Source organism: Scyliorhinus canicula, chromosome 10, assembly GCF_902713615.1.
Source record: "Scyliorhinus canicula chromosome 10, sScyCan1.1, whole genome shotgun sequence".
NCBI lineage: Eukaryota > Metazoa > Chordata > Chondrichthyes > Carcharhiniformes > Scyliorhinidae > Scyliorhinus > Scyliorhinus canicula.
In genome coordinates this window covers 170,592,331-170,619,310 of record NC_052155.1, presented here as the reverse complement: position 1 = coordinate 170,619,310, position 26,980 = coordinate 170,592,331, and the positions used below count along the sequence as shown (strand labels likewise).

Here is a 26,980-nt window from a genome sequence, read left to right as displayed (position 1 = left end):
GCTGCCATGTGTGTAATGCTGAAGCCAATAGCAAGCTAACGCTGTACATGTCAGAGGCCAAAGATATAATGTGTTTCTTATTTTGCATCGACACTGATACAATTTGGATCATCTCATGAAATACAGCCAGAAGATACTTCATAAACAGACTAACTCTCGTGCAAAAAACTGATACATACACCATTATGAGTGGAAAACATATGTCCAACTTAACTATGATATAATGCACCTGTGTGGAATACCACGTGCTCACACCTGTTTACTTTGAAAGACAGTAAATAGCACAGTTTTATACCACCACTTTCAGGTTAAAATTAATAATCAGACTTTTTAAATTTAAGATAATTAAACAAAAGATGCACAGTAGTTAGCACTCATGCCTCACAGCGCCAGGGATCCGGGTTCGATTCTGACTTTGGGTGACTGTGTAAACATAGAACATAGAACAGTACAGCACAGAACAGGCCCTTCGGCCCTCGATGTTGTGCCGAACAATGATCACCCTACTTAAACCCACGTAACCCGTATACCCATAACCCAACAATCCCCCCATTAACCTTACACTACGGGCAATTTAGCATGGCCAATCCACCTAACCCGCACATCTTTGGACTGTGGGAGGAAACCGGAACACCTGGAGGAAACCCACGCACACACGGGGAGGACGTTCAGACTCCACACAGACAGTGACCCAGCCGGGAATCGAACCTGGGACCCTGGAGCTGTGAAGCATTGATGCTAACCACCATGCTACCGTCAGCACTTTCTCCCCGTGTCTGCGTGGGTTTCCTCCAGGTGCTCCGGATTCCTCCCACAGTTCAAAGATGTGCAGGTTTGGTGGCTTGGCCTTGCTAAGATTGCCACTTGGTATCTAAAGATGTGCAGATTAGGTGGGGGGTCACTGTGTTACGGGGATAGGGGGAGAGAGTGGGCCTGGGTAGGGTGCTCCTTCAGAAGGTCGGTGGGAACCCGATGGGCTGAATGGCCTCCTTCTGCACTCTCCGGATTCGATAATTCCAGGAGAGATGCTGATAATATCAAATAATAAGAATATAATACCCACAAGAGTTAAATTGTCATTTGTTTCTGAAAGTATTGCTCAACCAATGTATTACACAGTGAGTTATTTTGATAGTGTAGTCTTTCATAAACCTTTATTGATGTGATGTTTGACATGAACACCACAATTGCATGTTGGCTGATGAAGCTCAATGTCAATTTCCAGAGACTGGACTGCAGATAATGAGGAAAGATCCAGTGTATATTCCAGACCAAAAGCCAGTCAATCAGTCATCTGTTTGCCATCTATGCTAATGAACAAATTGGCCTGATGTGTTAAACAATTTCCCTTTGGACAATGTTCCCTTGATGGTTCAGCCATTTAGATGTATTACATCTGCCTGTAAACTTACATATTCTAACCTTTTCCAGCAACTGAAACCACGTTTGTGCTTGACTGGCATGGCTCAGAATCTATAAATAAAATACCCGTTATTCTTCAGAAGGTCGCCGATTTGATCCGCACCTCAAAACAAAGCTTTTACATCTTGATTAATCTACACATCAAAGAACCTGCCTGTAATTTTTAACATCTAGTCTGCCATTTGAAGATGAGTTGGAAAAAAAACAGCCACCATAACTCTGATTATTTTTTAAACTGATTTATCTAATATATTGACGTGGAATACACTCTGCGCTAAATCCTCAGAATCATTTTTTCTTTTTGCTTTCATGGGAAGCAGGCAGCATTTGTCGCCCGCCCCTAATTGCCCTTTACCTTTGCTGGGCCATTTCAGAGGGCAGTCAAGAGTCAACCATATTGCTGTGGGTCTGGAGTCACATGTAGGCCAGACCAGGTAAAGATGGCAGATTTCCTTCTCTAAAGGGCATTAGTGAACCAAGGTGGGTTTTTAACGACAATCGACAATGGTTTCACGGTCACCGTTACTGAGACTAGATTTTAATTCCAGATTTATTCGTTGAATTTAGATTCCACCAGCTACCATGGTGGGATTTGAACCTGTGTCCCCAGAGCATTAGCCTGGGCCTCTGGATTACTAATCCAGTGACATTACCACTACACTGTAGTCCGCCCGCAACCCTGCAACCAACACGTGGTTGAGAGGAACATGTGTCCACCAGGTATTTTGGTGCATGTCGTATCTCCCTCTGGAGCCCTTCAATACCTTTAGTGTCTGCTCCAAGTCTTTATTTGTCTCTCCTGTGCTGTTTATTACCTGGCCTTACAAAACGTTTACCAATTGTATCCTTGGGGGAAGCCTTCAACCTCATTCTTGATGGGCAAGATATTCTAGTAGAAAATGTCCTGCTAGTAATCTAGATTAATTCATGATGAAAGGGCATGAAAACCATGTGGCAGTATGGGGTCAGAGATTAAATGTTGATCTGAATACAGATTTAAGCAGTTCAGTAATGGGAAGGACTTTCCTGAAGTGAACAGTTAAGTTTGATGTTACCATAGAAAGTTAAGACTTCACATTACTGTATAATGTCTGCCCGGTCGTTTGCACTTTCTACTTTTCCAGTCTATTTGATTTTATCTTCAGTGACTCACGCTTAGAAATTCTTCTTGGTTTATCCTAGGAAAGCTATCCCTTGAAGAGTTCATACGAGGTGCCAAAAGTGACCCTTCCATCGTCCGCCTCCTTCAGTGTGACCCCAGCACTGCTGGTCAATTCTAATTGCAAAATGAAGAAAAGTGTGACTGTGTCTCTGCTTCCTGCCATTACATCACCGGCGACTTGGTCACATGTTCATGGCCGAATCTGCCATCTTTTAGCCCTGTTTGCTTTTTAATTCTGAATTTGTAAATGGCTGTTTAATTAAACACTGTGTCTGGAAATATCACAGAAACGTTTTTTTAAAAGAAAAACCTGTGTGAAAGTATTGTTACAATAATTGTAGTTACTTTGAACAGAAATCTCTTAGGTATTTGAAATTTTTAATTTGAATTAGAAAGAGAAAGGGTAGTTTATAAGGCTTTGATTTTGCTTCTTTTTGAGAAGGACTCGTAACCTTGTGCCCGTTAGTCGTGGGTCTGGAAGAGAGCAGAGACTTGCGTTGGCACGCGATGTGCCTGAGCAGATCAGATGTCAGTTACTCTTCATTCCACGAAACTCAGAGGGGAAGGAAAGTTACCAATGTTGTTAAAGGCAAGCGGAAGTCAGTCAAGTGAATGTTTATGTTGTAGCCATTGAACAAGAGATGTTAATTCCTCCAAGTGCATTGGGAGTCAGCCAAACCCAGCGTTGTTAGAATTAAAAGGGTTGAGTACAATTGTGAGATCTAATTCCTGCAGAACTTATATTGGGGGTATTCGGTACTCGTGCATTAGAGCTAGAGCTGCCTTGCTGCTAAACTCAAGTTCGGTCAAGCTATAGTCTGACAAATATGAGTTGACTATTCTGCAAAGCTCTTTGCCATGAGGCTGCTGGAGGTTTGCTGCCGATGTTTTCATGTCACGCTTGATGCTGTTCTGGTCAGACCCGTTACATCGCATGTGGGGTGAAATCTTCAACTTTGACAGCAGAGTAAAAGAGCATTAGCGGCGTTGGCTGCCCATTATACACCTTCTCCCATTTCTCTTCCCATTGGGGCAGCACGGCTGCGCAGTGGTTAGCACTGCTGCTTCACGACGCTGAGGTCCCAGGTTCGATCCCGGCCCTGGGTCACTGTCCGTGTGGAGTTTGCACATTCTCCCCGTGGTTGCGTGGGTTTCACCCCCACAACCCAAAGATGTGCAGGGTAGGTGGATTGGCCACGCTAAATTGCCCCTTAATTGGAAAAAATGAATTGGGTACTCTAAATTTATGATTTTTTTTTAAAATTCCCTTCCCATTAACTTCACTGACCTGCTGAAGTTGGAGGTTTTAGCCCAGGGAGTTGAGGTCAAGTATACTGTTCAGGTGAAGAGGACGAGAGATAATTGGACTAGGGCATGCAGATCCAATACTGTCTCCATTTTAAAGTCATATGTTTTGTCCGTATTTTTATATCGTACTTTGATTTTATATTATTATTTATAGTTAAATAACAAAACTTGCAGCAATTTGAGAAAAAGAAGTCAGTTGATGGTAGGTGCCTCTCTGCAGTACATGTTGAGGAGCTGGATGATACAATATTGAGGAGCTACAGCGCCACCACTCACAGGAGGGTGTAATGACAATGTGACAAGTTTACATAGGCAGGATCCATTGTAAATGTGGACTTCGGAACTTATAGCGGAAAAAAATTGGCGCAAGAAATGTATGTAGATTTTTAAATATAGTTTATAGGACATTTACTGTAGTGCAAGGCTCACTGTTAGACATAAATGATTGGCTCCCCTCGATCATGTTGCCATAATGATGGAGTGTGATTGCATCCTGAACAAATAATTTTTCTTTTAAGTTTGATCTTCCAGATAATGCCAAGCCGTTCATAACGTGCCCTTACATCATAGGAGAGGCATCACGGTGGCGCAGTGGTTAGCACTGGGACTACAGCGCTGAGGACCCGGGTTCAAATCCTGGCCCTGGGTCACTGGCTATGTGGAGTTTGCACATTTTCCCCATGCCTGCGTAGGTTTCACCCCCACAACCCACAGATGTCCAGAGTAGGTGGATTGGCCACACCAAATTGCTCCTTAATTGGGAAAAAATAATTGGGTACTCTAAATTTATTTTTAAGAAAATATTTCTCAAGGGCCAGAGACTTAAACAGCAACTTACTAATGGGATAGTTTCAAAGAGAATATACACAAGAGGATAGACAGACTGGGAAATGCAAATACCGTAGGTTGAGGCATATAAGACTTTTCCGGCACCAAAATTCATACACCTAGCAGATGCAAAAGTATAAGTCGACCACCTGCATTTCAGCTACAAAATGCTGTACTTGCGTTAGTAGCCGTCCAAACTTTTTCACCCTTCAAATGCATATTTTACTTGCCTTATACTGTGAGTTGGCACTAAGGTCAAGCTGTGTCGCAGGAGTTTCAGACAGACCCACCCAGAGCAGACCACACTTGGCATGTGGGTGACGAGCAGAACTCTGTCCTCCAGCAAAACAAATAAAGTATGAATCGGCTTTCAAAGCTAAAAGTCATAACATCTGTTGCTAACTCGTCAAATAGCTCTGCTGCAGCAAGGGAATTTGCTGTTAGTGAAAAACTGGGGCAAGAGGGAAGAAGAAAGAATCAGCCCTGAAGAAGATGCCCAAGACCAATGTGCTATTAGTACAGTACCCAGCCACAGGCCTAATCCCGAGAGGCATGTATTAGGATGGGGCCTTAAAAATAGTCGCAATGGTTACATCGGCCAGGATTTTCCCGGATGTCGGCAAATGGCAATGTTGGGCGGGAAAAATGGCGTTGATGCCATCGACGGCAAGGGCGCTTTCTCCGCCATACATTCCGGGACATGGGGAGATAAAAACCTTCAAGGGACATGTCCCACGATGTTTCGCTGGCGAGGAGGCCTCAGATTCGCCCACAAGCAACTCGAGGGTCCAGTGCGCCATTTTAAAAGGCACCCTTAGTACACAGCGACCATACTAGTTCATCCCGAACCCCACCCCTGGCACCACCTCAGACACTACCTTGGCACTGCCCTGGAACCCCTGGCATTGCCAGGGAGTGCTTGGGCAATGCTAGGGGTGCCCGGGCAGTATCCAGACATGAGCCTCTCCCCACTGAGCGTTGATTTTCCCTGGGAGGTCTGCTCACCAGGCGCATGCCTTCTGAGACCAGTCAGACTTTACACCATTTTTCCATCACCCCACTGTGGACGGAGTTTTTTATGGGTGGGGGCAGGGGATGATTCCAGTGTCCGGGCCTGAAGATGAAATGTTAATGTATTCGATAGAGGTTCCCGACGTTGAATGTCGGTAAATGTACCCTGCCACTGACTGGAGGAGGGGACAATTGCGTTTTGCGTTCATGCACGTGAAAAATGGGACTTTGCACCTCCTGCGATATTTTACGCTCTCGTCGCTGAACCAGTCCAACACAAATAGGAGGAAAAATCCCAGCCATTATCACCAGGACGGCAATTAATATATATGCACTTAAGTTGGCCAAATCAAATCGAGTCCAACAAAAATTTCAGAGCAACAACTAGACGTTATTGCCACTTTTGGAATGAGGCCGAAGACCAACATTGTTCATAGACGACCAAAGCACCTGGATGCCAAAATTGCTGGATTCCAGCGATTCATCATCAGACAGCGACAAAAACACGAGCACACATTCAATCACACTGACAACATGGATGAAAAGCCCATGAACTTGTACATTCCCAGCTGCCAAACCGTGGAGTGGATAGGTCCGAAAACAAGCAATGAAAACCACAGGATATGAGAAGACACGGTGTTACTGACCCACATGGCCGACAGAATTAAATTAAAGCCTGTGGCAATTTTCAAATGTAAAATCACGCTGAGCATCAAGTTTCCTGGAGAAACTCTTGTGCATGTCCCTGACAACGATTGAATGGATGAGGTTGAAGTTATGGATTGACAACGTATGGAATAGGTGTTTAGCTGCCCTATGTAACGAATGCTGCTTACTAGCATGGGCATGTTCTGATCCCGTACAACCAATGAGATCAAAAGCTGCCGGCAAAGAAATAACAACCACGTTGCAGTTATATGACGATGTTTCATGTCCGTGGTTCAACCTTTGGAAACATGCCCCAACAAACCATTGAAGTATCATGTTCTCAGATATTGGCAAAGGCTGATGTCAGGTGGGAAAAGCGGCGTTGAAGCTGCCAATGGCAATGGCGGTGGCTGGTTGATGGAGGAAGACCCTTCACAGAGAGTGGATAATGAGTGCTGCGTCACTTGATGTTTTGTGTGCTTACATTATCAAATCATGGGATGCTCTTGATGCACCAAGTATCATCAGAGCATTGCAAAATGCAGAATATCCAATTCAATGGATATAAGGAAGAAGATGATTTGTTGCGGAGGGATGAATCTGAAACCAAAACATCAAATTGACCCAGAGCGCGATCCTTACAATGGTGTCATCGCCAAAGTGTCTCAGAATGAATTTGATTAACTCTCTGCATCAGATACCGAAGACAATGAATTGGATGGTTTTAAAACGCTTTGGTTGTGATTATAGTATATAAGTATATGTTTCCAAAGGTTGAAACACGGACATGAAACATCGTCATATAACTGCAATGTGGCTGTTATTTCTTTGCAGGCAGCTTTTGACCTCATTGGTTGTACGGGCTCAGAACATGTCCCATGCTAGTAAGCGTCATTCGTTACATAGGGAAGCTAAACACCTATTCCATACGTTGTCAATCCATAACTTCAAGGTATGTTTGTCGAATTGATGAATTCAATAAAACATGCCACCAATTTAAAATGGACAACCGGTGGGTTTTTCGCATTCAAAACGGCGACCACCCACACTGGCGATTTACATTTTACACTCTGCTCGTTTTTGGAAGGAATTTTGGGGGCTCCAAAGGTCGGCGCTTATATTGCAATTTACGGTATGCAAAGATACAAGAGAAAACACAGTGCCGAAGTTACAGTTTAGAAACATTTATTAGTGATGAATGAGCTCTACATAGTACTTGAGGGGAAATCTTAAAATTGTCATTGGGATGCAGAAAAAAGAACATTTTCTGCCACAGCCATCTCTCTGACCAAGCAGAATTCAGTCACTAATGCTCAAGTTTTCTACTAGATCAGTAGATCTGGGACTTTGCAGGATTTATGTATCTTGAAGTTGGGAGCTACACTGCCCACATCTTAGTCGAAGAGGAATTGGCAGCTGTTTGTCAATGACATCAGATCTAGTTTATACAGATCTCAGTTACTGGGTAATCAGAGGTAATTGGCCAAACTACCAACAAGAAACTTCTTTGTATTGGTCTGTGGCTGGCTAAGTTTATATTAGGGTTCTAAGTACTGAATTGTTTATACGAATGTTATGGATAAGTGCTCTACATTGGCATGCAACACCAAAGGAGAAACACTAGTCATTTAAAAAGTGGTTTCTGTAGCTTATCCGCAAACAAAATTCTTTGATATGTGCTTTGAGCTGTGTGGTGCTTGAAATGTTAGAATTTCTCACTCTCGAGTGGTTGCTGCTTTCTCTCCTCCCTTCATTGAATCCTGGGCCGAATGGCCTCCCCGTGGCCAGCTTGTGCTGTGTAGCTATGTTATGTAAACTCTGCAACATCTTGGTGTAAAAGTAAGCAAGGTGTTTATTGGGATTTTCTCTGCAAGTTTATTTTGCTCTGTTGATAATAAGAGTTCCACTTTCACTTATTTCATTTGGCTGATCATTTCCATTTGTACATTAGACAAAAATATAATCTGAAGCCTTGACATGTGGAGAATTCCAAACATTTGCTTAGGATAAAAATCGGTTACTGTGTTTTGTCGTGTATCAGTGAGATGATAATGAAGTTGTTGAATCTCTTCAAACATCTTAGAGTTCATTTTAACATAATGCTCGTGCAACTTCCTGCAAGAAAGCACTTGGATTTTTACACTCCTGTTGTATGAGGAAAATCAGAGGGCAGCACGTTTGTGAAATTCATTTTTGAAATGATTGAACCTCAGGGGAAATAATGGTGAGAAATCAGTCCGGTTTAGGCCTGCAAGAGATTTGATTGATGAAGCTTTAACATCATACTGCATATTTTATAACCATTGGGTACAGTTTGTTCATGTTTACAAATTCATGCTGATGCACAGAGATGATTTAATGAGAATAAATTCAACAGTTCCATTGTTTCCTCACACAATAGCATTAATTTGTCGGTATAAATGAGTGCTTAGTTCTACTGCAAATGAGGAGTGTGCCCCCTCAGTTCAACAGTATTGTCCTGTGGGACAAAACAAATTGTTATTGGAAGATGCAGAATGAAATAGTTACCAGCTAATTATTTTTAATCTTGCTGCTGGTTTTCCCTTTGATAAATTCATTTTGTATTGCATTTTTTAAAAAATCTGCAATTAAAAAGGGAGAGGCCATTGGTACTGGTGAGCTCTGAAATCCTGCACGTTTGGTTTTGCAATGTTGTTGCATGGAAGCACAATGTTGGTGTTTTTCAAAGTTTGAACAGCTGTAAAGAGGTAAAAGCAGAAAATGCAGAAGATACTTAACAGGCTCAGGCGCCATCTATTGAGCGAAAGATAAATTTATTACCAGAAGCTGATGACCTCCCGGCAGAATGGAACAGACAGTTTCTGTATTTAGTTCATATTTCCAGCATCCGCAGTTTTTAACCAGCTTTCGTGATTGTAGCCTCCATGTGGTGGCTGACTCGTCCAAATTACTTCTGTTCTTCTCATCTTTCTTGCAGGGCAATGTTCGCTAATCAATAAGAAACAAAGGAACAGGATTAAGCCTGTTTTTGCCATTCAGTTAGATCATGGCTGAACTGTATCGCCTCAATTAGCTTGTCACTTAATCCCTTCATCTTGTTCACTCAGGGGAATGCCAGCCAGCTTTTATGCAGCCTGCCCTCATAATTGAACCTTTTTAGCTCTGGTGCCCTTCTGATGAATCAGTGCTGCAATCCCTTTGAAGCTTTATCTTCATTATATCCATCCTGAGGTCCAGAACTGAATGCAGTACTCGAAAAGAGGTCAAACTAGAGTTTTATATAACTCTAATATGACTTTTACCACTTTTTATTACTGTCCCCTCAAAATAAAAGTCAACAATCCATTGGTGTTTTTATTACATTTTGCATCTGTCCACAAGATTTTGGTGATATCTGTACAGGCACCCCTAAATCGATTTGTTCATTTATAGTTTCCTCCTTCCTATCATTTAGCAAACATCCTGATTTATCTATCTTTGGTTTAAAATGCACCAAATCCATCCTTTTCCCTGGCATCCCGCACACAAGGACCATCTCCTGGAGAAGAAAGATCTAGTTATCTCCTTTGACATTCAATGGTATTACCTGTCATTGAATACCCTTTCCTAAGGTTACCATTGACCAGCCGTTAAGCTGGCTCGCCATGTGAATACAGTGGCTATAAATTAAGGTCAAATGCTGGGAATTCTGCAGCAAGTAACTCATCTCTTGACTCCCCAAAGCCTGTCCACATACACAAGTCAGGAGTGTGATGGAATATTCTCCACTTGCCTGGATGGGTGCAGCACCAACAACACTTAGGAAGGTCAACACCATTCAGGGCAAAGCAGCCCATTTGTTTGGCATCATGTCCACCAAACACACACTCCTTGTACAGTAGTAACAGTGTGTACCATCTACAGGATGCACTGCAGCATCTCACCAAGACTCCTTCGACAGCTCCTGCCAAACCCATGGCCTCGACAAGCTGGAAGGACAAGGGCAGAAGATGAATGGGAACACCACCTACCTGCAATCTCCCCTCCAAGCCACACACCATCCAAACTTGGAACAATATCGCCCGCCGTTCCTTCACTGTCGCTGGGTCAAAATTCTGGAACTCCCTCTCTAACAGCACTGTGGGTGTACCTACACCACATGTACTGTAGTGGTTCAAAAAGGCCGCTCACCACCACCTTCGCAAGGACAATTGGGCAATAAATGCTGGTAGTGCCAGTGATGCTCACATACATAAATAAGTCAAGAGAAACCATAAAATTCAGCTTAGTATTAAACAGGTAAATCTCTGCACTTACTTGATTTTCTAAGAGTTTGTTTCTGGAAGTAGGACGGTCACATTGGAGAGTGGGTGGGAATACTGGCTCTTAACTTTCCAGTGATCAGTCACGATTCTTCTCAACGGCTAAACAATGACAGCACGCAAACTTGGTGTACCCACCTCATCTCCATGCCGGTAGTATGGCCACAGGTTCCTATGCTGCCAATCTCTGTAGCATTGCGTGGGGGCTGAATTGCGTTCGGAGTGAACCACGTGTTTCCAGAAGACTTTCCATCTTTAAAACAATACACTGCAGGATGCTGGGTAATCAAATTGGAACCCTCAGTGACAAGAAATATGTTGCCATGCCATGGAGAAGACTCCTCGCTACATTGACTCCATTTGGGTGATATTACTCAGATACGTGGAGGCCAGGAAGGAGGTCATGTTTCCATTGAGGGGGTGGGGGTTAGGAAGCCTTTACGATGAATGTCAGAAGGTGCAGGGGCAGCACGGTAGCGCAGTGATTAGCACTGCTGCATCACAGCGCCGATGACCCAGGTTCGATCCCGGTCCAGGGTCACTAGCCATGTGGAGTTTGCACATTCTCCCCGTGTCTGCATGGGTCTCACCCCCACAACCCAAAGATGTGCCGGGTAGGTGGATTGGCCACGCTTAAATTGCACCGAATTGGGTACTCCAATTCTTTTTAAAAAGGAGCAGGTGCCAAGGACAGTTTTTGTGCAGAATGTCACATCCAGGGCGTGGCAGCAGCACCAAAAGACTCCTTCAGGTGGTTGAGGTGTGTGAATGCATCTGTTCATAACATTCCAGACCTACAACACCCTCATCATTCACCGAACAAAACACCCTGCCTTCCGCGACCCACCCGAACATCCTTATACTAATGTCCTAGAGAAAGAAATCGGAGGCCTTGGCTGGTCAGGCCGACATGTGATTCCAAACACACACCAAAATGGTTAACTGTTAACCGTCCAGATTGAGGGCGAAGAGGACGGACAATAAACGCAGACCAGGGAGCAGAGAGTAGGAATAAATGGGTCATTGTTTGAGTTGGCATGATGTGGCGAGTGGTTTGCCACAGGGACCCGCGCCTCAACTATTTACAATCTATATCAATAACTTGGATGAAGGGACTGAACGTACGTTTGCTAAATTTGATGATGATACAAAGATAGGTAGAAGAGTAAGTTGCGAGAGTAAGCTGCGAAGAGGACATTAACGAGTCGGCAATGGGATTAGAGTCTGAGTGAGCAAGCACAAATTTGACAGCTGGAATATAACGTGGGACAATGTAACACTTTGGCGGGAAGAATAGAAAAGCAGCACGTTATTGAAATGGAGAGAGACTGCAGCACTCTGCAATACAGAGGGATCTGGGTGTCCCAATGCATGAATCTGGAAAAGTTAGTATGCATGTACAGCAAGTGATTATGAAGGGAAATAGAATGTTGTTGCTTATTGCAAGGGGAGTGGATATAAAAGCTGGGGCGTTTTGTTACAGTTGTACAGGGCATGGGTGAGACACCATTTGGAGTACTGCGTACTTATTTAATGGCATTAGAAGCAGCTCAGCTCGACTGATTCCTGGGATGAAAGGTTAGTCAGGCTGGGCCTGTATCCATTGGAGTTTAGAAGGATAAGAGGGGAGAATATTGAAACATAAGATCCTGAGGCAACTTGACAATGTGGATACTGAAATGATATTTCCCCTTATGGGGGAGAATGGAACTAGAGAACATAATTTAAAAATAAGAGATCTCCCATTTAAGATGGAAATGAAAAGAATAGTTTTTTTCTCGGAGAGTTATTGGTCTGTGAAATTCTCTTGTCCAGTGGAGGGCAGAGTTAGAGTACCCAATGATTTTTCTTTCCCAATTAAGGAGCAATTTAGCGTGGTCAATTCACCTACCTTGCACATCATTTTGGGGGTGAGACCCACGCAGACACGGGGAGAATGTGCAAACTCCCACACGGACAGTGACCCGGGGCTGGGATCAAACCCGGGTCCTCAGCGGCGTGCGACAGCAGTGCTAACCACCGTGCCGCCCTTCATTGACTATTTTAAAGGCGGAGTTAGATAGATCCTTGATTGACAAGGGGGGGCCAAAGGGGTAGACAGGAAAGTAGAGTGGAGTTCGCAATCAGATCAGCCATGATCTCAAGGGGCAGAATGGCCTACTCCTGCTCCGAATGTATATCATATAGAATTTCATCGAGTTTGCACCAACCCTCTGAAAGAGCACCCTACCCAGGTCCCCTCCTCCACCCACACTACCCTATCCCCCTAAACCCTGCAACCTAATCTGCACATCCCTGGACACGAAGTGGCAATTTAGCATAGCCAATCCACCCATCCTGCACGTCACTACACTTAGTGCAGATTGTGTTAGTAGCTAAAAGAAGAAACGGCCCTTGCTCAGTCCCACAGGAGGCCATTCGGCCCATCGGATCTCACCAACCCTCTGAAAGAGCAGCCCACCCAGGCCCAATCCCCCGCCCTATCCCCATTACCCCACCTGGGGATAATTTATCATGGCCAATCCAACTAACCTGCACATCTTTGTACTGTGGGTGGAAACCGGAGCACCTAGAGGAAACCCACGCAGACATGGGTAGAACGTGAAAGCTCCACACTGACAGTCAACCGAGGTCGGAATCGAACCCGGGTCTCTGGTGCTGTGAGGCAGCAGTGCTAACCACTGCTCATCTTACTTTATTTAACCTTCACGTTTTGCACAATATTTAATGATATATCTGGTTGTTTTCCCTGTTACCTGAGAAGATTTACTGAATGCCCTCCCATTTAAAGGAAGCGCTGTGATAGCCTTTACTGAAACAACTCTGATTTTCAAGGTCTTACAATGGACCTTACTATATTGAATATCGCCTTGAAAGCAATCGCACTGATCATTTTTTATTAATCGAGCAGGCATGGCATGAAGGTCAAAACCACGCAGGTACATATCCAAATTTCAATCTTGCCAATGCTCTTCACTTGGTATTGCAAAGTAAGTCTTTGCTGTTCATAAAGATTCCAAAACTACAGTGGATTAAAAGACGTGGGGTAATCAAATGTAATGTAACTGTTAATAATTGCCCTTCCCCTTGTAAAAACGATCCTTGGCAACTGAGCCAAAACAATTTTCCTATTCGATCACATTAAGAAAAATAAAACAAAACCCCTCAGTGGAAAAATCTGTCTCACTCCACAATCTGGTTTCAAGGATGCCCAAAATACACTTAGTTTTAATTGGAACTACATGTTAATTGTTCAATGCATTCTTGTGGTAGCACAGTGGTTAACACTGTTGCTTCACAGCGCCAGGGTGCCGGGTTCGATTCCCGGCTTGGGACACTGTGCAGAGTCTGCACGTTCTCCCTGTGTCTGCGTGGGTTTACTCCGGACGCTCCGGTTTCCTCCCACAAATCCTGAAACACATGCTTGTTAGCTGAATTGGACATTCTGAATTCTCCCTACATGGGAGGGGCTGGTTTAGCACACTGGGCTAAATAGTTGGCTTTTAAAGCAGACCAAGACAGGCCAGCAGCACGGTTCAATTCTCGTACCAGGCGCCAGAACGTGGCGACTCGGGGCTTTTCACAGTTACTTCATTTGAAGCCTACTTGTGACAATAAGCAAATTTTCATTTCATGTACCCGAACAGGCCCCGGAGTGTGGCGACTAGGGGCTTTTCACAGTAACTTCATTGCAGTGTTAATGTTACTTGCAACACTAGTAAAGATTATTATTATTGTACAGTACCTCACAGGAGCTTGAACAACTTTGAGTTTAACATGAATATAATGCACACGACATACTGAGGCAATAGGATGCTAAACATTTCAGCAGCGATGTTGGAGAGGGATTCCTGATGTGTAATTCACACCGTCCTGCTCCTGTCATTGGGCACACAACTTAAGTTCCTCGTCGTGCGCAGCCAGTTTATTCAGGTTTCAGGTGAAATTGTGCAAAATTGAAGATATTTGTATCTTAGCTTTACAAGGCAAAAATATGATTTTGCTATGATTGGCCATGTTTTTGGCACAATTTAATACTTCCCTTTCTGTGTTTAATTGTTTGCTTGTACAATCAAGTATACATGGTTTCCCGTACAGTGGTACATGGTGCATGCCATAGTGTGTATGTAGCATGCTTATGGCATGCTAGTCTGATTGTTACCTTGTGGATATTGTGAGGAGAACAGCTACAAAGCTCATTGACACTAACTGCACCGTGTTTAGCAGATGGGTATAAGTACGCTTTAATACTTAATGGGGCTGGGTATGTTTTAAGCTGTGATTATTGATTTTTTTAAAGACTTACTTTGAATTGAATGTTATTTTTTGTGTATTTTGCAGTTAACTTTCTATTTTTGATGTTGCCAAATGTATTGAAAAGAATAAGCATTTATAAAAGAAAGAAAGTTCCATTTGATTAAAATGTCGGACAGAAAACATTTTGTGGCATTCAGTGTGATTCTGTTTTGAACTGACTGATGTGCAGAAGATAAATGGGCAACGGTGATGAACATGCCAGACTCAATCATTCACTAAAGAAATGAGGAATCAGCACCTCACCAGACATTGAATGGTACCCGATTGATCGCAGATTCATGAAAAGCGCAGTGGAAATCTCATGGAGAGGTTTAACACGTCTCAAAAGGATACAATAAGGTCTAATGCAGGTAGGGAATATACAGTGAATGGTAGAAACCTCAAGAGTATTGAAAGTCAGAGAGATCTACAGGTCCACAGGTCACTGAAAAGGGCAACACAGGTGAAGAAGGTAGTCAAGAAGGCATACGGCATGCTTGCCTTCATTGGCCGGGGCATTGAGTATAAGAATTGGCAAGTCATGTTGCAGCTGTATAGAACCATAGTTAGGCCACACTTGGAGTATAGTGTTCAATTCTGGTCTCCACACTACCAGAAAGATGTGGTGGCTTTAGAGAGGGTGCAGAAGCGATTTACCAGGATGCTGCCTGGTATGGAGGGCATTAGCTACGAGGAGCGGTTGAATAAACTCGGTTTGTTCTCACTGGAACAACGGAGGTTGAGGGGCAACCTGATAGAGGTCTACAAAATTATGAGGGGCATAGACAGAGTGGATAGTCAGAAGCTTTTCCCCAGGGTAGAGGGGTCAATTACTAGGGGGCATAGGTTTAAGGTGCGAGGGGCAAGGTTTAGAGGAGATGTACGAGGCAAGTTTTTTTTACACAGATGGTAGTGGGTGCCTGGAACTCGCTGCCGGAGGAGGTGGTGGAAGCAGGGACGATAGTGACATTTAAGGGGCATCTTGACGAATACATGAATAGGATGGGAATAGAAGGATACGGACCCCGGAAGTGTAGAAGATTGTAGTTTAGTCGGGCAGCATGGTCAGCACGGGCTTGGAGGGCCGAAGGGCCTGTTCCTTTGCTGTACTTTTCTTTGTTCTTTGTTTGTATTCAGAGGGGCAGCATGGTGGCGCTGTGGGTTAGCCCTGTTGCCTCACAGTGCCGAGGTCCCAGGTTCGATTCTGGGTCACCGTCTGTGTGGAGTTTGCACATTCTCTCCGTGCTTGCGTGGGTTTTGCCCCCACAACCCAAAGATGTGCAGGGTAGGTGGATTGAACATGCTAAATTACCCCTTAATTGGAAAAAAAAATGAATTGGGTACACTAAATTTACCAAAAAAAAAGGATACAAATCAGTAAGAACTGAAGACAGAGAATACAAAAAACAATCTTTTGAGACAACATTGAACATTTCTCCCAAGTGTTTGTGAAAACAAAGGTGTCCACAGTAAGCGGGGCCCCTGAAAGACAGGCACGGGTGATAATATAATTCAAACAATAGGCCTGTGGAGACAGAAACAGAGTTAACGGGCTGCAATTTGGCTCCCGAGGTGGGTAACTCGATCAGGAAGCTTCCCGCCTTGATCCAACCTGCCTCAGTTAAAACGTGTTCCTAGGACCTTTGCTCCGGGGGAGGGGATGTGGAGAACAGGTGCTGAAGCAGACACTTTAGAACACCCATCTCGGTTCTTTGGGATCTGGATCACGTTTTAGACGATTTTTAGAGTCCCCTCCCCCAGCTCAACCCCTCCCCTCCAAGCCACTTGTATCCTGCCATGCCATCACACCTAGTACCACCATGGGCAGACCTCCGTAGCCATGTGTAGATTTAAAAAATGATCTTCTAAAAGTAACAACCTTCTAAAAATCTAATGTCTCTCACTATGCAGACTTATAAAAATAAATTTAGAGTACCCAATTCTTCTTTTCCAATTAAGGGGCCATTTAGCGTGGCCAATCCACCTACCCTGCACATCTTTGGGTTGTGTGGGTGAGACCCACGCAGGCACGGGGAAAATGTACAAACTCCACACGGACAGAACCTGGGTCCTCGGCGTGATGAGAAAGCAGTGCTAACTCACTATGCAGACTTGATATTGAAAGAATCTCCCATTCATGAAAGCACCAATGTTTTAAAATCTCTTCAAGTGGTTAATCTCTTTTATAAAAAAAAAAATCTTTGTTTATACACCCAATCTTTTAATAACCGATTTAAATTGTCAATCAAACTGTGAACACAGAAACTTGTGCTGAAATAATTGTAGTTTTTGAAAGTCAAGTATTCATTAAGATTAGCTCTTGGGGAAATATCAAAAAGAACTCTATTGAAAGAGCTCGAACAGATGCTTGACCTATCAAACAAAGCAGTCCAGCAGATGATTTTTTAAAATATTTGCTGATAGCCGAAGTTTTCTTTTACAGTTTAAAGAGCAGGGGATTTAAAAAGAAACTGCAGATCATGACAGTGAAACAGATATTAGCCATCCAGCAAGAGAGTTCATGTCTGCTCCATCAACTTGTGGCTCCCACACTACAGGTTAAGACTATTTCAACAGCCAAAATAGAGTCTGTTTGAACTGAGCACCAAGCTCAAATGGCCCTGCTATGTTCAGGTTCTCCTGTGTAATTCACACCCTGCCCCAACCCACCCCTTCCTTTTCCCCTCCTGTCAAATTTGGAATCTGTCAGAAATGGGATGGAGCTTCCACATCTGGGTCCCACCCACTGTTTTTAAAGGTCTTGACTCCACTGATGCTGCCTGATTTAATATTGGGATTGTACTGGTCTTCACGATCTACCCAGCTCACCACGCCTCCCAAGGTCTAACGCGATCTCTTGAGCCGTTGCGATCCGAACCCTGCTCATTGTGGGCAGGATCACTATTTTGCAAATCTGCATGTTAGAGTGAGACAGCTAGTCTCACTTATAGAATCATAGAATTTACAGTGTAGAAGGAGGCCATTTGGCCCATCGAGTCTGCACCGGCTCTTTTGAAAGAGCACCCTACCCAAGCCCACACCTCCACCCTATCCCCATAGCCCAGTAACCCCACCCAACACTAAGGGCAATTTTGGACACTAAGGGCAATTTATCATGGCCAATCCACCTAACCTGCACATCTTTGGACTGTGGGAGGAAACCAGAGCACCCGGAGGAAACCCACGCAGACACGGGGAGAATGTGCAAACTCCACACAGACAGTGACCCGAGCCAGGAATCAAGGACCCTGGAGCTGTGAAAGAATTGTGCTAACCGCTATGTTACCGTGCTACCGTCACTCTAATAGGCATTCCCGCAATCTGCCCGAGGAGTGGGATCTAACCCCCTCGCCTCGGAGATCTCGGGTGAGCACCGTTCATAGAACAGTACAGCACAGAACAGGCCCTTCGGCCCTCGATGTTGTGCCGAGCAATGATCACCCTACTCAAACCCACGTATCCATCCTATACCCGTAACCCAAACAACCCCCCCTTAACCTTACTTTTTAGGACACTACGGGCAATTTAGCATGGCCAATCCACCTAACCTGCACATCTTTGGACTGTGGGAGGAAACCGGAGCACCCGGAGGAAACCCACGCACACACGGGGAGGACGTGCAGACTCCGCACAGACAGTGACCCAGCCGGGAACCGAACCTGGGACCCTGGAGCTGTGAAGCATTTATGCTAACCACCATGCTACCGTGCTGCCCCAGTTCAGTGCTGGTTCCCATTTGGAATGACACTCGTGGGGGTCTCCCGGAGGAATGGAGGCGCCCAGGTGTTTGCCCCCTAGGCAGGGTGTTACCCTGGCATTGAAATGAAAAATGAAAATGAAAAATCGCTTATTGTCACGAGTAGGCTTCAATTAAGTTACTGTGAAAAGCCCCCAGTCGCCACATTCCGGCGCCTGTCCGGGGAGGCTGGTGCCACCCAGGCACCTTGGCACTGTCAGCGCCACCTAGGTGCCATTCTAGCACTGCCCAAGTGGCAGTGCCAGCTGGAAGGGGTGGTGTCAGACTGGTAGTGCCACAGTGCCAGGCTCGCATTATTCCCACACTGGGGACCAGGCACGGGGTGCCCTGCGTGGTGGGGTGCGGGGTGGCCTGAGGAACCCCTTGTAAGTGATTTGTTGGGGGGGGGGGGGGGGGGGGTATTCCGGAGTCGACCCATTTCAAAATGGTGGCCTAGTCTTCTTCTGCACTGAGGAATTCCGGTGGACGGAACTCCTCAGTGCAGGAAACGGGATTAAGTGTGACCTCATCAGGGAATTTCCCCACTGATGCTACAAATATAGCTAGAGTCCTGGTAGAAAGCAGGGTGTTTATTGGCACTCCGAGCACCAGAAAAAACAGGCGACAAGCACTCATTACAGGACACTTCCCATTTGGTTAGAACACACTCCAGATTTCTGCACCTAAAGGTAAACAATAGATTTTGTGGCTGAGTTCAGAATCACAGTTTGTTACAAACTTCAGCCAGCAGTACCAAGTGAAAGATTCATCTTAGCTTCCTCCAGCGAGCAGTCTTCAACCAATTTAATTCACTCCACATGATATCAAGAAATGACTGAAGGCACTGGATACAGCAAAGGCCATGGGCCCTGACAATATTCTTTTTTTTAATATAAATTTAGAGTACCCAATTATTTTTTTCCCCCAATTAAGGGGTAATTTAGCGTGGCCAATCCACCTAACCTGCACATCTTTGGGTTGTGGGGGTGAAACCCACACAGACACGGGGAGAATGTGCAAACTGTTCAACTGCATGAGTTTCCTCCGGGTGCTCCGGTTTCCTCCCACAGTCCAAAGATATGCAGGTTAGGTGCATTACCCCTTAATGTTCAACGGATTAGGTGGGGTTACGGGAATAGGGCGCTCTTTCAGAGGGTCGGAGCAGACTCGACGGGCCAAATGGCCTCCTTCTACACTGTAAGGATTCTATAAGGCAGCATTTGACCGATTGTGGCATCAAGGAGCGTTAGCAAAACTGGAGTCAATGGGAATCGGGGGGCGGGGGAATAATGCACACACCCCAAGAATTAATATTCAAACAAATACCTGTTCATCCATAACCTACCTCATCATTATCCCTACCGTGAAAGGTTTACTGGCCTTGGGTGAAGAAGTGACATGAGAAAATAGATACTACAGAGGGCAACAGAATTTTAATTCTGTAACGAATCTTCTTCCCTCGTGAAAAAAAAATCGAATTTTAGAATCACACATTGTAGAAGAATCAAACCATGTATTCAAATTCTGCAGCTTTGACATGTTTGTATAACTCCAAATGTCACCGTTTCAAACTTTAAGTGAATCTTTTCAACCTGAGCCTGCATACTTGCTCATAACTACAGGAAATTGTCCTAAACTATCCAGATTCAGCGTAAATTAATAAGGCGTCTGGAAGTGTGAGAAAACCTTCTTACTTAGGAATGTTGTAGATTAGGAATTGATGCTAGGTGCTAAAGGCCAGACAGAAATCAATGATGTGCCCTGATAAATGGTCGGTTGACTGGTTTGACCAATGAACTGTTTACAGTAAAGGGAAGCAGCTCAAAACCTTGTTCGTTGTAGCGGAGAGAAAACGGATCCAAAAATGAGAAATTACCTCTGCGCAGGATCCCAAAACAACGAAAAGTCTGAACAGGCGACAGAAGACCAACGCGACTACCAGGAGTCTAAGAAGTCCAGAGTTTGAGAAATGTATGAGACAAATTCCTTCTGGGTTTCTGAATGCTCTGTTATCCATAGTGAGGGTGGGCAGTATAACCTGTTAAATTGTGTGAATTAAGTTGCGTGAATTAATACCTAGTTGACAAAGCCGTATACATAAATTGTCCCACTTGGCTACAACTTGGCAGTCTTGTTGTCAACTCATTTATTACGCCCAAACTCCCTCTCTCAAAAGAAAGGATATTAAGGACGCGGTGTGCAAAAGAGTTGAGTATGGGCTGTTGATAGGAAAGCCATTGTCAGTAAAGTGTTTATTTATCACATCTGGAGATAATAATATTGAAAAGCCCAGGGCGAAGACTAATATGGAAGGCAGGAGGAAAATTAGAGAGCAGAATCTGACTGGACAAAGGGCGGCATGGTGGTTAGCACTGCTACCTCACGGCGCAGAGGACCGGGTTCGATCCCGGCCCAGGGACACTGTCTCCCAGTGTCTGTGTGGGTCTCACCCCCACAAACCCAAAGATGTGCAGGCTAGGTGGATTGGCCACACTAAATTGTCCCTTAATTGGGGGGGAAAAATTGGGTACTTTAAATGTATTTAAAAACAAGAATCTGATTAGACAGTAAGGGGAGGAAAGCAAGAGGCAAAAATCAAAAGGCCAAATCTCATTCCAAAGCAGAAAACCGTTCCAACTATATGAAATATTGCTGTTCATCTGAAGAACCCATCTGGCAAAGACACTTGTACAGAACGACCAATGACATTTAGGATAGTTTTGCTGGCAGGATACAGATTTGAAGGAAGAGGAGTTTGTAAAAGATGAAGGAGGAGAATGATCAGGAGAATGATTGGCATGTCAGCTACGACCCTCACCAACTTCTACAGATGCACCACAGAAAGCATTCTTTCTGGTTGTATCACAGCTTGGTGTGGAGCCTGCTCTGCCCAAGACCACAGGAAACTACAAAAGGTTGTGAATGTAGCCCAGTCCATCACGCAAACCAGCCTCCCATCCATTGACTCTATCTATAATTCCCGCTGCCTCGGAAAGGCAGCCAGCATAATTAAGGACCCCACGCACCCCGGACATACTCTCTTCCACCATCTTCCGTCGGGAAAAAGATACCAAAGTTTGAGGTCATGTACCAACCGACTCAAGAACAGCTTCTTCCTGACTGCCATCAGACTTTTGAATGGACCTACCTCGGATTAAGTTGATCTTTTGTCTACACCTTGCTATAACTAACATTATATTCTGCAGTCTCTCCTTCCTTCCTTCCTTATGTATGGTATGTGTTGTTTGTACAGCATGCAAGAAACAATACTTTTCACTGTATACTAACACATGTGACAATAATAAATCAAATCAAATCACCTTCCTTCCTTTAGGATCCTCAAATATTTGGATTCCAACAGAAGCAGTTTGTCTTCTCTTCCACGCTCTAATACAGATGTTTTTAATTCTTAGAGATCATGTTGGAAAGAACTTTTTCAATAAAGAGTAAACATGACAGTATCTGCTACCTCACAACTGAATACTCTACTTCTATTTGCTTCACATCCCCATAAAATCCCTACAGTGCAGGAGGCCATTTGACCCATTGAGTTTGCACCAACCCCCAGAAAGAGCACCACGCCTAGGCCCACTCCCCCATCCTACCCCTGTAACCCCACCTAACCTGCACATCTGTGGACACTAAGGGACAATTTAGCATGGCCAATCCACCTACCGTGCAACATCTTTGGACTGTGGGAGGAAACCGGAGCACCTGTAAAGAAATTAAAACTACGGCTACCCTACTTCCCATGTCCCGTCTAGTGACAGTCTTCGTTCACCTGCTCCCTCTTCATCCTTCCTCTGGCCAGTGATCCACTCACGATCTCCACCTAGGTATCACTGTCATTCCACCGCAGCCAAGCCATTCTCATATCCTAACCCTCTTACCCGGGTCTTGTCCTATTAACTTCCTATTCTATTAAGTCCAAAAGTTCCCTTCCCCCAAAACAGAGCAGAGCATCACACCTTAAAGGGTTTTTTAATAAACGGTTATAGTGGTAACCACTCTCATGTGAGGGAAATATTTGAGCCAATTGATTTACAGGCATCACTCGTACAAAATGCGTGATTTTTGACAGCTGTTTAGTGGCTGGAAGATTTTTTTGTGTGTGTTGGGGTAGGAGAGATTCATTTCATTTATACCATCTTGGAGAATCGTAGCTACATAGACAAAATATTGAAACCAGAGCAGAACACGGTGCTTTATAAATTAACGTGTGGCCTCACACGTGTCATTTTAAGCTACTCTTTAAAAAGCAAATGCTGTTTCAATTTTGGGCAGGGATAACGATCTTTAGTCAGCTGACAGAGAGCAGCGAGAGAGAACTGAGAAATAAACAATGGGCCGAGAGTTGGAAGAAAAGAGCCTGAGTGAAAAGTAACCAAGAGCAATCTGAAAGAAACATTAAAAAGAGTGTTGGTGAAATGGGCAGACGGGGGAGTAAGAGGGAAGTAAATGGAATGGGAGCAGAGGAGGTAGCGGGAGGAAAGGGGAAGGAGAGAGGGGGGGGCAGGAAAATGTCGAAGAAGAGGGAATCGAAGGGGGGGGGGGGTTGGGGAAAAGACGAGGAGGGATGAGGTGAGGAGGGAGGGAAAAGGAGGGCAGAAAGGAGAGAAGGGGCAGGAGTGGGAGGTGAAGAGGAGTGGCGACGGAGGGGAGAGATCGAGGGTGAGTGAAACATTTGCTAATGTTCGAACTTCTGAGTCAGACTGCGTGTCGGCCTGTCAAGGGAGGGGAGGATTGGCCCCTGCTCGCGACTGCCTCTCCCCAAGTAGAAAAAGTATGACTGGAATCCATATACAGTCTGAAGTTTATTTTGCTCTTTAAAAAAAAAATGTACAAAAAATAAAATACAACTGTCTTTTTAAAGTCTGAAAAGATCCCGACTCCCATTTCCAAAAATATTACCTTGTATACAGATTTTTTTCTCAATTTGTAAAAATGTTCAAGTCTCCCAAATCCTTTAAATACCCTGGATAGTAGTTTATACAGTAATCTCATGATGCCTTTCAAACTTAATATATAGACAAGAAGGAAACAGGTTTCATATTAAAAAATAAAAATACACAGCTACCATGAAAACCCTCAGCCCAAAGTATAATGGCAGTAAACATGCCTGATGTAAAATTTTAATATTGCACATTATAGACATTTTTACAATTATATTTGCTATTTCTATTTCAGTTAGTGTCAAATTCTACTAAAGATGGATGTTACTGGTCCTCGGCGCTACTTAGAGAAAGAACCAAAGCAAGGCCGCACATGTGTGGCCGGCTGCAGTGTTAAGTGTATGCCAGTCTGATCACAAATGCATGCGACTAAAATGCAATCACATGTCGAAACTCTCATAATTACCTTAAAAGGCAATGGAGCACATCTTACTGCTCTCCAATTGGAGGGACTTCACAATCGTGTGTTCTGAGGTACTGCTGGATACATCTGGTGTGGAGAAAGTGGTGTGGGACTAGAGCCAGTGACTGAAACACGGAGGGGGGGGAAATCAGCATGGGGGGGGGGGGGAAGCAAAAAAAACAGAGGAGGATGCCAGGCCGAGTCGTAACGGATGTCCGTACCAAATATCCGGCTAAGAGCTAAAATATTGTCCGCACCGTAACACCACCATTCTGCCTATTCCAAAGTCTTTGAGGCAATAATTTAGCACTATATTTTTTTTAAAAACAGTCAATATTTATATGTTGTGAAGTAAAGCCCAAGAGGAAATGCCAGTTCAGCTTCATTGATTTCTGAAGTATGTACAACGATTGTCCACTTGATAGAAGCAAACTCCTTTTCATCAGTCATTGATAGTTAACTTGCAGTCAGGTCTGCAGCTGTTAAGATTATCAGATTGTGATCCATCTTTCAAGGAAGGACTTTTTTTCCCATTCGCTGTGAGTCCCAAGACCATGTTAAATTTCAGTCAGCGTGATTTTGAAGCTCTCACCCAGGTTTTCAATGTTGAGAATGAAAGTGTCCTCATTGGAATAGTGTTCAATGACGTTGTCATCCATGTTCACCAAAATTCTAGTTTAACAAAAGAGAAACATTTAATATCTTTGGGGGGGGGGAAATCGTTGCAGCTTCAATTTGTAACACATCCAATGCTCATTCTGTTCACTGGGCCAAAGCACGTCTTTGGAGACTACCATTACTATTTTTTGTTCTTTACAGTGCCCTGTTATCCAGCTCTTGAAAGACCGCCACAATTTTCTTGTGTAAAGTTAAAAAGTACAGAGAGCACTCCCAAATACTTTAGAATCACTGGGTCAAATGAACTCTCAGATGAGTTTTGACCATACTAAAAAACCAGTGTTTACTACACTTCGATCAAGACATAAACAGTGCGATTATTACAGGAAAAAAATCTCTGCATCCATTCTTAACGCAATGTAAAGTTCCTTAGGATCGCCAAATCCAGTTACAAAATAACTTTCATAGAATTATAGAATTTACAGTGCAGAAGGAAGCCATTTGGCCCATCGAGTCTACACCGGCTCTTGGAAAGAGCACCCTACCCAAGCCCATACCTCCACCCTATCCCCATCCCCATAACCCAGTAACCCCAACTAACACTAAGGGCAATTTGGATCCTAAGGGCAATTTAGCATGGCCAATCCACCTAACCTGCACATCTTTGGACTGTGGGAGGAAATCGGAGCACCCGGAGGAAATCCATGCACACACGGGGAGAACATGCAGAATCCACACAGACAGTGACCCAAGCTGGGAATCGAACCTGGGACCCTGGAGCTGTGAAGCATTTGTGCTAACCACTATGCTACCGTGCTGCCCCAGGAACTGGCGGCAATTGAAAGGGCAAACTTTTCATTGTATCCCTTTCGGCCCATCAGCTCTGCACCGACCATCCGAAAGAGCCCTCTACCTAGACCCACCTCCGTCACCGTATCCCCGTAACCCCGCGCATTGATCATGGTTAATCCGCCTAACCTGCACATCTTTGGACACTTAAGCAGCAATTTAGCATGGCCAATCCACATAACCGGCACATCTATGGACTGTGGGAAGAAACCCACGCGGGTATGGGGAGAACGTGCAAACTCCACACAGTCACCCAAGGTCGGACTCGAACCTGTGTCCCTGGCACTGGGGCAGCAGGACTAACTGCTGTGCCACCATGCCTTCCTGTTGCGTATCGCCATTTTCCTCTGTAGGCTCACAGAATGCTAATTCAGAGTATATAATCCCATGTTCTTGTGTCTTTGTGGTGGGGTAGAATGTGTGGCTATTATCTATGAACACTCAGGCTTTTCGATAGAAAACACAGGATAACGTCACCCTCAATTTCTAGTTGATAAATGGTGCTGGTAATTTCTTAAAACCTGTAACTTATCCTGAAACAGCAAAGTGATGGAGTCCAAGAATGTTTGCTACTGATTTAAAATCTAGCTTTTATCATTAAAGACACCAAAGACCTTTCCCATTTTCGTCGTCACCATTTTGACTTGAAGAACCTCACTATTCCTTACCCTTTTTTACTTTTCTTGTAAATCTTTCCAATCTTCTCTGCTGGTAATCCATACTTGTCGGATAACTAACATCGCAAAGAGAAAGGAGGTTTGATTAGCATTCACCGTCAATGGATTCTTTGGGTCAATGTGTTCAGCTCAAAGATTAATGCCTTCAAAAGTCAAATAGACTGGAATTCCTTGGCTATGATGCATTCCCCAAACTGAGATTTTCTTTTTCTCCCCAAAGTGGAGGGCTTGTCTCCTGAGCTCAGAGTCAAAACTGAAAATTTCCGAAAACAAGTTTCGACATTTGAATAGAATTAATGTGGGTGACCCTCACCCAATCATCTCACTGCATAATGCTTAGCTCATGGAGGGCCCCAGGAGCGGGGGGGAAATCATCCTCCCTTTCCACACTTTTCATTCATTTACTAACCTAACAGAGACAACTTGGTGGAAGGCTTCTGCCAACACCCACTGACTACTTTCACTCGTACACAGGATCTGATATTGAAGGGGGGGGGGGGGGGGGGTGTTATGGAGAGGGTTCAATGGCAGTGGAAACAGTACACTTAGTTCCAAAGCAGGCGGTGCGCTCCAGAATCCCGGAATCTGGAGATATGCTGAACTTAATGGCCCGGACTCATTTAAATACAAGATCCTGGGGTCTGATGCTCAATGCCTGGTTGGAGTCACTGTCTGGCTTGCTGGCACGAGTGGGAATTCGGTGGCAGGGGACTGCAGGCTGGAATCTGTAGGAATGGTCCCCAGCAGCTAGGGGGGTAAAGAGGGATCTGGCAGTGATCGTGGTGGG

The 26,980-nt window shown here is 44.4% G+C and overlaps 2 protein-coding genes across 5 annotated transcripts in view; one reads left to right on the top strand and one right to left on the bottom strand.

The window, feature by feature from the left end:
- Window positions 1-2,886, top strand: part of LOC119972772 (neurocalcin-delta) — a 320,343-nt gene extending 317,457 nt beyond the window's left edge. For all 3 annotated transcript variants that reach the window (XM_038810120.1, XM_038810118.1, XM_038810119.1), the window contains one exon: window positions 2,605-2,886. In XM_038810120.1, the coding sequence (XP_038666048.1) occupies window positions 2,605-2,702 (98 nt within the window). In that variant the 3' untranslated portion in view covers window positions 2,703-2,886. The remainder of the gene's footprint in view (window positions 1-2,604) is intronic.
- Window positions 2,887-23,539: 20,653 nt separating this feature from the next.
- Window positions 23,540-26,980, bottom strand: part of LOC119972771 (grainyhead-like protein 2 homolog) — a 136,715-nt gene continuing 133,274 nt past the window's right edge. For both annotated transcript variants that reach the window (XM_038810116.1, XM_038810117.1), the window contains exons 15-16: window positions 26,185-26,249; window positions 23,540-24,721 (exon numbers count right to left, since the gene is read on the bottom strand). In XM_038810116.1, the coding sequence (XP_038666044.1) occupies window positions 24,607-24,721; window positions 26,185-26,249 (180 nt within the window). In that variant the 3' untranslated portion in view covers window positions 23,540-24,606. The remainder of the gene's footprint in view (window positions 24,722-26,184; window positions 26,250-26,980) is intronic.